The following is an 11,203-nucleotide window of genomic DNA, read 5'->3' on the forward strand; positions in this document are numbered from 1 at the left end:
ACTAATCTAATTCCGTGATGAGAGTAAGTTAAAATGATAATTAATCGAACCTATTCACGAGTTTTGACGGTACCTTTTTCTCTCACAACGTTCAGACATTATATCAAGAAAACATGTATCTCGTGTGAATACGTTTTTCCAGGGACAGTATATTATACGTCCCTGGTTTAACACCATGAACTAGGCCTAGTTATAATTACTCGACGTCATAATTTGGAAGATTGACCAATGAAATTACGTCTTAGTTTTACCAGTTAGTGGTTTAATCTAATTCCGTGGTTTTACCAACTCCTGCATTTAGTACTCTTCTAACCTTTTTAAATTGTGTCGGCCATATCTATCATTATGTACACATAACAATACAGTAGTTATCAAATATTTAAAATACCAATAAGTGAATCCTCTCATAGGTTGGTTACCTTTAACTGTTGGTTATTAATTTACAACGATTACTCCCTCCAGTCTTATAGAAAATAACGATTTGTCCCTTCAAAGATCGGAAGTGCATATTGAGCATGCGCGGTTGTCAAGAAATACTGTCATGGCGGCAAACTCTTATCATTCGTCAGTGCTCGGTGTTCTATAATGTAAATAATGCGGAAGGGCTGACTGTCTTAAAGCATTGAACATGGTATTATTAACGCAATTATTTGGTTCACAAAACTCTTAATTATCGTTAATGATTTCATAACTGAAGTTCAAAATGGCTATGGAAAAAATGTACACCATCCGTGATACCCACACACGGTCCATCACTGCGATCGGCTACAATCCAGGTCGGAGAGAGATTCTTATAGGGTGTGAAGGTATGTACGCTCAACTCTTTGTTTGATTACAAACTTTAAAGTAAAGTAAAGTTCTTCCTGTGTGTAAATAATAATAACAGTGACACTAACATTTAGCAAAGAAACGACCAGCATTTATAGCCACTGTATGCATACTGATACTGTAAAAATACAGTAAAACTTTATTCTTAACACAACTAAATATAGAAATGAGGATCAAATAGCTTGTCATCTGGCATATGTTGGACTTTCCAAGCTGCATAACACATGTACAAGGCATGTCACATATCTTCATCCTTCGGTCTAGATCTATACATAAGATGCAAACCGAATGCAAATTGCACATGTAGAACAGTGTTTGGACTGTAGGGTGTGAATCGCCCTCGAAGATACCACTATTTACAACCCAGGTTCGGGTATCCCCTTGCCAAGCATGCACCAGATGCTTCAACAAGGGTTGTTCGCAGGAGCCACTGCAACTAGCCCAAGTTTCCCCTGGCCCTGACACCAGACTTTAGCCATTTTGACAGATGTATGGTTTAAATATTCATCTGTTCATGTCTATCAAAATATATATGTTAACTGGGTCTCAGTTATTTCAAAGATATTACCCAAGAGCTATAAGTCCCCAGGGCAAAGTGCGACCCTGGTGCCAATCTTTGTACCATGGACTTGTTCATCTCTTTATGCCTTAGAACTATGTCCAGTGATAAATCTACAGATGAGTTCTGAATTGTTGATGTGGCATCGATGAAGGCTAGTTCAAGCTTGTGGTGATGCATCATTGTTATTTCATTCACTCGCGAATTACTTTTCCGGTTGTGCACTTATTATTTCATTAATCATAGTAGTGTAGCAATGTTGATAGTAATAATGTGATTTAAATTTTTAAAAACAGTTCCACTCATTTGTTCCTATACGTGTAGATAAAAAGTTTACAGCTCCGTTGTAAAGTTTGCATAAAAACTCAATCCTTATATGTTTTTAGTTGAGTCACTTGATGTTAAGTATGGTATTGGAATGGTAGATCCAATCTTAATACCAAAATGAAGGGTTAAATTTCCTCGGGTGATTTCTCCAGCACTTGTTTAGTCTTTCCTTGAAGCAGTTTAGGCTCGGTGCTGTGACCACTTCCTCAGGCAAGGAGTTCCATGGTTTAATAGTGCGATTGCTGAAGAGGTTTCCTGTGATCTGCTTTTTGTAAGGCCTTTTTAACAGGATTCTGTACACTTTGACCATGTCTGCTCTCTCCCTCCTGTATTCCAGGGTTGGTAGACCGAGTATTCTTAAGCGTTCAGCATATGATTTGTCAGTTTATGTTGTTACTCTTTTCATTGCTCTTCGCTGGACTATTTCAGTTGTAATTTTGTCCTTGGTATATAGGGGTGACCATATTGTTGAAGCGTATTCGAGGTGGGGCCGTATAAGAGCTTTGTAGATTGTTACAAATATGGTTGAGCTCATATATATGTAAAACTTCTAAATACTATTCCTGCAATTTGATTTGCTTTACTAGCTGCTTTTTGGAAGTGTATGGAAAAATTTATTTTTTGAACTCCCAGATCTTTTTCACTATTTACCTTAGTGATTTCGATGGTGTCTCCATATTGCGTCAGCGTGAAGTTGGACGACTTGTTATTTTGTCCAATTTCTATATGCTTGCATTTGTTCTGAGTCCTGTATTTTCAATGAATTTTGATGGGACTCAATGATTTTCTGGAAATAATTGAATTTAACATTGTGGGGCCCATTGTTTTTAGCAATACAGTTGAAAAGGACCCATGCAAATAAGTGTACTCTGTATGTGTATATAATGTTGCGCAACTCGACCTGGGTTGTTGGTGAGAGTTTTGCCAATAGTTCCCATCAAATGCACCATGTCAGCAGTCATGACAGAGATGTCAATGTCAGCAGTCATGACAGAGATGTCAACGTCAGCAGAGGTGTTCACTTCGGTAATATTTTTCCTGATTGAGCTGATTTTATTCAGAAAGTAATCACTGAACTTGCTTGCTAAGTCTTTTTCAGAATTACAGCTTGGTAGGATAATTTATATCCATATCATAAGCCCACTCGGCCCTTCACACCAGATGAGCTAAACATCAATTAAGTTTTGGTGAGCAATTAATGAAACAAATGTCAAACTTAATAAATGTACAGTGTATTGCCACATTTCTTTAACTCAGTCAGATGCACCAAAAATTCATTAATTTGTTCAATACTGATCATGAATTAAATGCGAGAAATAGCCTTGTGGAAACAAATAGTTTAATTGATAAATTTGCTGTTACCTATGATACAAAACATCTGTACCTTCAATGAATGTTTCATAAAGTTAAAAAAATAAATGATAATATTTCCTTTTTGTCACTCAATACTGTACATACCAGTATATTAATACACATTTCAAATATAAAGTGTTGCCTAAATCCGTATAAAGGCTAACTCTATGTGCTTTTTTGCATTAGATAAAAAGGCCCAGCACTTTTGCTGAACTTTCTATTATTTATGAAAATAATCATTGGATTACGTAAAGAAAATTAAGACTGGCTATGGGTTTTTTTTCAACCAATTAAATCATTTCATTCACAGATGTAGTCAAAATTTAATAGGCTATGATATATGATATTTTCGCACTCAGAGCAGAAAAGTGTAGTTTGATCGTTGTCAAATTGGTGGTATCATGTCAAACCAGTTCTGTGTGTGAGAGGACAGTTTTTAAATATCCTATGTTGAGCCTGGATAACTTGCATATGTGTACAGGTAATTCTGTAATTGAAGTAGAGATTAGTACATTGTACTAGTATTGATAAATATGTCCTTGGTACTGTGTAATATGGTTGTTGACCTTTCAATAGTTCACCGTACCGTAAGTCCATTTCTATTAATGCAAGCATTTATTGTGTTATTCCAATTTAAAATTTTAGTATTTTTTTCTCTGCATATTGTATGATATTAAAGTATCAGTTTTTTATTGAGTTGAATGAATGTTGTAGAGAGAAATATTAACTTCACCAGTATAAAGACACTTAGAATTATGCGCCTGATATAGTGAAACCTTAAGTTAACAGCTATTATTTCATGTTCCACCTCCTTTTAACAACATTACATATTTCTAAGTCACTTTTTTTCTTAACAATTATTTTGTTATAATCCCTTGATATATTGCCAGATCAAGTTATACTGCCAAGATCTCGTTTTACTGCGAATGTACTGTAGGTACAAAGTTACAGTAATGTAACACAATACAAGATTCTTAAAACAAGCAATCACTTCTAAGGGTATCCCATATCTTTTGGAATTTTTATGAAAAAGATCCAATAAAGATGAAATAAACACTCAACAATTGTGTTCTGAGAGTAAAAATACAAGGGAAGCGACTCCGACCAGGCAGGGATTTGAACCCTTGACCTTCCAACACATTAAAGTCACACTAACCAACTGGGTTAACTGGGCTCTATAACAGTCCTACCACACAGTGCTTGTTCTACCTAAATGATTTGGGAAAACATAGCATTGTTTCCATTGAAATTGGGTTGCTATTCCTCACATCTTCTTCATTTCGGGAAAATAAAGCTCTTATTTTTGCAGCCTGTATTCAGATGTAAAACTAGTCAGAAGATAAATCACTGTATGTATGGAATACTATAGTAGATTTCTCTTGTGTTGTGCCTGCACTGGAACAGGGATCCTAAAGGTATAGAAGTTTCAAATAATTATTTATTACACTGAAATATTTCAATAGATTATTGAGTCCACTTTTATAGCAATGTTAATTGATTATTGAATCCACTTTTATAGATTTTTTATTGATTATAAAGAGTCCGCTTATAAAGAATATTATAATTGATCATTAAGTAGACTTATTAGTTTGATTGTTGATTGTTGAAGTTTAAAAGTTTAAACAGGTTATCGAGTACTGTTGTGTGTTGATATAGGTACTATTTGTTCTGGCTCCAGGTTTTCTGATGTTTACCTGTCCTTGCTGTGTTCAAGAGTGAAACACAAAACCTATTGTTAAATGCCTTCTGACCGAATCAATATTTTAACAACTTACTTTCATGTGTGTAATGTGTATATAAGTGTAAATATGGTATTATAAGAACGCTATCCTCAGCCAAGAACCAGATCAATGTGAAAATGGAAGGGCTTTTGCTTCAAATGAGATTTATTTATGAGGCTGGTTATATCTGTTCTATTGTTGGTTGTGAGTGATTACTGGTGATAAATAGGTATAAAGATGGCGTGAGATATCAGATAAAAGGCCTCTTATATTTAGTTTATTCTGTATGTGTTGATATCACGGGTGTCTGGTTTATGGTTTACACACTGCATATAAATCAGAGATTATGTATTAATATAACATATTTGCTTACTTCTGCTCCAGTGCACAGTAATCTAGCAACAGTTAAAGCTCACGGTTAATACCTCACTGATAAAATCAGCTAACGTTAGTACGGCTCACAAAAGTAAGATTTCAGATGTGTATAGATCTGTGAGTTTTCAATCAAAGTAAAAAATCTACTATACTAATAATCTGACTAAAAAGAATCACAAAGGTTAGATTCTTTCTCTAAAAAGACTGCTTACACTGATACCACTGTGGTTAGCTGCTGTTACACTGGCAGGTGTCAAAACATGGATGCTGCTGTTACTGTTTAGAATATGCTGTGCTGTGTGTGTAATGTTAACACTTCACATTAATGTATAAAAAAAATCAAAAAAGTGTTAACACCATATATATATATATATCATAAAAAGAAAAACTCTCAACAACGAGCCTTTAGTACTTTCATCTCTTCTAGGAGATTCTTCAGACTGTTTATTTAAAGTATATGTTGTGACGTCATAGCAATATAAATACATTAATTATAGTCTTAAGGCAGAGAGTACTATTTGTTTAGGATTTAGATATACTAGTAATACTATTATTTTCAAAAAACAAAATAATATTAAAACAATATATATAAAATTAAAATAAAAAACACTCCCTGTGTGGGGCGAACTCAGGACCATCACATTACTGATCCGACACACTACCAATGTCACTACTTTACAAACATAACTCTTAAATAGACAACAATAAAAATGATAAAACATGTTGATCGAAACTCGGCGTGTATTCACATCCTCTCATATACAGAGGTACTCTCTACCTTAAACGTAACATGAAGTTAGAACATTATAAAATATTGGTCAAACAGTACTGTTCAAGTAGGATCTAAGAAGTCTGATGAATTCAGATTCCTTAGCCTAACGTTTGATTACGTTTGCGTTGTTCATTTGATAAATAGGAAATATTTTAAATTTGTCATCAGCGCAAGCATGTATGTGTTTACTAACTGGTAAAGATCTTAAGCTGTCTGTTCGTATTTGCTGTCTATGTACAGTCATCCTTGTTCGTAGCTCACCGCCCGTAATATATATATATAATATTAATATATGTAACTTTATTATCCCTGCAATATTGTGTATATGTCTGAAAAGAATCTTGAACTGATACCCATAACTGTTGAGAGGAAAAAAGATAAGTTTAAGTACTTGACATGATATTCCCATTTTACTGTCAGTGGTTGATATTATAGACACAGAATGGGTAAAGGGGAGAAAGGGGAGGGGGGATCGATTGATCACATGGAAGATTTATTTTTTCGAAGTCTTTGCCTCCAAACACAACACTATTTACAACCCAGGTTGAAGTATTCTCTTGCGAAGTGTATACCCTGTGCTTGAAACAAAGTTTCACCAAAGGCACCACTGTAGTACAGGAGACGAAAAAAATGCACAGGCAGACCAGGATTCAAACCCAGGACCTCCAAACTCTAGACAGATGCTCTACCATTTGAGTTTTCAGGTTGCTGGCACTCAACGCAGTCCAGTTCTGCTCTATGTAATTATATGGGTATGACTGGGAGTCCAGTTCTGCTCTATGTAATTATATGTGTTTGACTTTGAGTCCAGTTCTGCTCTATGTAATTATATGTGAATGACTTGGTGTCCAGTTCTGCTCTATGTAATTATATGGGTATGACTGGGAGTCCAGTTCTGCTCTATGTAATTATATGCGTATGCCTTTGAGTCCACGCAATCCAGTTCTGCTCTATGTAATTATATGTGTAGGACTGGGAGGCCAGCTCTGCTCTATGTAATTATATGTGTATGACTCGGAGTCCAGTTCTGCTCTATGTAATTATATGGGTATGACTGGGAGTCCAGTTCTGCTCTATGTAATTATATGCGTATGCCTTTGAGTCCACGCAATCCAGTTCTGCTCTATGTAATTATATGTGTAGGACTGGGAGGCCAGCTCTGCTCTATGTAATTATATGTGTATGACTTGGAGTCCAGTTCTGCTCTATGGAATTATATGTGTATGACTTGGAGTCCAGTTCTGCTCTATGGAATTATATGTGTATGACTTGGAGTCCAGCTCTGCTCTATGTAATTATATGTGTATGACTCGGAGGCCAGTTCTGCTCTATGTAATTATATGTGAATGACTTGGTGTCCAGTTCTGCTCTATGTAATTATATGGGTATGACTGGGAGTCCAGTTCTGCTCTATGTAATTATATGGGTATGACTGGGAGTCCAGTTCTGCTCTATGTAATTATATGTGTATGACTCGGAGTCCAGTTCTGCTCTATGTAATTATATGCGTATGCCTTTGAGTCCACGCAATCCAGTTCTGCTCTATGTAATTATATGGGTATGACTGGGAGTCCAGTTCTGCTCTATGTAATTATATGGGTATGACTGGGAGTCCAGTTCTGCTCTATGTAATTATATGGGTATGACTGGGAGTCCAGTTCTGCTCTATGTAATTATATGCGTATGCCTTTGAGTCCACGCAATCCAGTTCTGCTCTATGTAATTATATGGGTATGACTGGGAGTCCAGTTCTGCTCTATGTAATTATATGTGTATGACTGAGTCCAGTTCTGCTCTATGTAATTATATGCGTATGCCTTTGAGTCCACGCAATCCAGTTCTGCTCTATGTAATTATATGTGAATGACTTTGAGTCCACGCAGTCCAGTTCTGCTCTATGAAATTATATGCGTATGACTTTGAGTCCAGTTCTGCTCTATGTAATTATATGTGTAGGACTGGGAGGCCAGCTCTGCTCTATGTAATTATATGTGTATGACTGGGAGTCCAGTTCTGCTCTATGTAATTATATGGGTATGACTGGGAGTCCAGTTCTGCTCTATGTAATTATATGCGTATGCCTTTGAGTCCACGCAATCCAGTTCTGCTCTATGTAATTATATGTGTATGACTTTGAGTCCACGCTGTTGTGATGTAAATATAAAATTATACAAAACCAAAATAGATTTAAGTGGCAGTGTGATATTTCAGACATCCAATTATTCATAGGTGTTTGTATTAAGTTCAAAGTTAATGCTCCTCATATTGGTCCTAATTGAGAAGGTTGATATTGTTGTGAGTCAGTCAGTCTTCCGGTCTACAGCATCACAATTAGTCCACGGCCATTGTATTGCCTCAGAATGCAGTGACCGATATACAGGCACCTCTTATATTTCTTATACCAGTAACAATTTTCAAGCTTGATGAAATTTGTAAAATATGAAAAAATATCAAATTAATTTCAATGTAAGTTAGAAATTTTATAAACAGTTGTATTGAAGTATATTATGACTGCTGGTACATATCAAAAGTTACCAAGAGAATCCTGACAGTTTGTGAAGCCTGGTGCATGTCATCAACTGTCTTGTTACGTAGTGTGAGGGGCTAATTGGCTGTAAGATTAACATATTAAATTCCTAGGAAACAGAGGTTGAGGATCTGTTAGGAACTATAATCTGTATAATATAAGGTATAATAAGTACTTTAATTGTGTAGACATCAATGTTGTGGATTGTAAATCTATTCACAATTATACATTGATACCTTTAAATGCTAAATCACACAATAAACAAAATATTTACTTTTGAATAGGTTACAACATATCTATAGCTGTAAAACAGATAACATAATTAAATGCAATGGAGTAGTAGATATATACTAATGATTTGGGCGTCGGCCAAACTTGGCTTTCTGCACGGCACGGTATGACATTGTCCTGTGTGCTTGTACTATGAAGATAATGTATTGAAGGTGGGTATTTTTAGTCTGTATTGGTATATGGACCTACAATCAGGCTTGTGGCCTGTTAAATGTTATCTGATGTACTCACGTTAGGAAGACACTTGATCCCATTTATGACCGATATTAATTACTAGTTTGTTACTGACAAAGGTACCCAGTACTCTGACATAAAGGTAGTTTATGGCAGAAGGCAATTTGACACATTTACCAAATCACATATTTTAAGTAAACTAAAGCAGATGATGGACTCGTTATTTGATTGATATTTGTTTCATTTTTTACCCTCACTTTGACAAAATCAGGGTATGTAGTTTTTGCTTTGTCCATTTATATATCCGAAGTAATAAAATGCTGTTTCACAAATGGACATCAAACTTGATATATAGGTACATCATGGAAAGACCTTTGACCTTGACTTCAAATTCTAAAAGTAGTGTATAATAAGGTTCCTGAAGTACATCTCAGCCACTGATTCATGAATGTGATTCAAACTTTGTTGATATGCGAGTAAAAATCTAGATTATATTGAATTTTACATGCATTTATATATACTGAGATAAAAAAGGTGTACATACCGCAAGCATGGTCTCCATTTAAATTAGTAAACCTGTCAGTTTTGTCCTGAATTATTTGGCTATCAAATAAAAGTGAGGAAAAAAAGTTCAATGATGTAATTTTAGATATTTTAATTATTTTGCATTCAGAATAGTTTGTATTTTTGTAGATATATGTGAATGTTAGTCAAGCCGACCAAATGTGTCTTTTTCTCCATACTGACACATTCTTTTACTTACTAATGATCTTGCTTGTTATTTTACCTGGTGGCTGTTTTTTTGGGTTATTTGGCACCAAAGAGGTGGGAAGAATAAAGGTCAGGGTTATACTAAGTTATTTTGATCTGTAAAAAATCAGTGGAATGTTTATGTTCATCCTGCCATATTCACGAACATTTTGGGACCATCTTTGTTAGCCATTTCTAGTTTCATTGGATAAATGATTACTTGATTTCTATATAATGTTCTATTTTTCACAGATGGTGTAATAAAGACATATGAGGCTGAGGGAGGAAAGCTGGTGATGGTCATCACAGAACACAAGGGCTGGGTCACAGACTTCCTGTATTGGTCAGTATATCCTACTCACTTTACACATGTTTGGTTTTTAGCTCACCTGGTCCGAAGGACCATGGTGAGCTTATGCCATACCGCAGCGTCCGTCGTCCGTCCGTCAACTTTTCCTATAAAATGCTACTAGTCATGAACGACTGAGCAGATTTTAACCAAATTTGGTCAGAAGCATCCTTGGGGGAAGGGAAACAAATTTTGTATAAATTGTGTGTCTGGCCCCCCTGGGGGCTGAGGGTCAGGGCCCAATAGGGGTAATATAGCAAATTCTTTAAAATCCTTCTTATTCTGTAGGAATGAAAGGATTTAATCCATATTTGGTCTGAAGCCTCCTTGGGTGAAGGGGAACCAATTTTGTTTAAACCGTGGGTCTGGCCCCCCAGGGGCCTGAGGGGTTGGGCCCAATAGGGGAAACATAGCAAATTATTCTTCAAAATCCTTATTCTTCTGNTATATGCAGGAAAACACAGTTTGTATTGGCGTCTACCTTCTGACAGAAAGGCTGGAGATTAGAATCACTCCGTCAGTAACTGTTGTTCTTGTGTTCTTGTGACATCTACCCTACTGTACAAATGGGAACCAGCATGCTTAGAAGTTATCCTACAATGATACTCCAACAATGTTAGAGGTTTTACACGGTGAAAAACTTTTGACAGGCGCCGCGTCGCAGTCGGCAAAATCATTTCCGATTGAAAAAAAGGCCGACCAGCTGCCTCTCATGTTATGGGAGTACCTACAATGACTGGTGTACTATCTTGATGTTTTTACTTTGAAACATGATTTGGAATTGGTTAATTAATCAGTCTTACGACCTGTNCAAAATCCTTATTCTTCTGTAGGAATGAAAGGATTTGGTCCATAATTGGTCAGAAGCATTCTTGGGTGAAGGGGAACCAACTTTGTATAAACCGTGGGTGTGGGCCCCTCTGGCGGCTGATGGGCAGGACCCAATAGGGGAATATCACAAATTCTTTAAAATCCTTCTTCTTCTGTAGGAATGAAAGGATTTGTTCCATATTTGGTCTGAAGCATCCTTGGATGAAGGGGAACCAATTTTGTATAAACCATGGGTCTGGCCCCAGGGGCCTGAAGGGAGGGGCCCAATAGGGGAAACATAGCAAATTATTCTTTAAAATCCTTCTTCTTCTGTAGGAATGAAAGGATTTGGTCCATATTTGGTGTG

General features: G+C 36.1%; 1 protein-coding gene across 1 annotated transcript in view; it reads left to right on the plus strand.

Annotated features, from left to right (window-relative positions):
- The first annotated feature begins 523 nt into the window (after window positions 1-523).
- Window positions 524-11,203, plus strand: part of LOC110453096 — a 27,963-nt gene continuing 17,283 nt past the window's right edge. The window contains exons 1-2 of the mRNA XM_021501933.1: window positions 524-806; window positions 9,930-10,020. Coding sequence (XP_021357608.1) covers window positions 704-806; window positions 9,930-10,020 — 194 coding nt within the window. The 5' untranslated portion in view covers window positions 524-703. The remainder of the gene's footprint in view (window positions 807-9,929; window positions 10,021-11,203) is intronic.

This window comes from Mizuhopecten yessoensis, unplaced genomic scaffold, assembly GCF_002113885.1.
Source record: "Mizuhopecten yessoensis strain PY_sf001 unplaced genomic scaffold, ASM211388v2 scaffold7087, whole genome shotgun sequence".
Taxonomy (NCBI): Eukaryota; Metazoa; Mollusca; class Bivalvia; order Pectinida; family Pectinidae; genus Mizuhopecten; species Mizuhopecten yessoensis.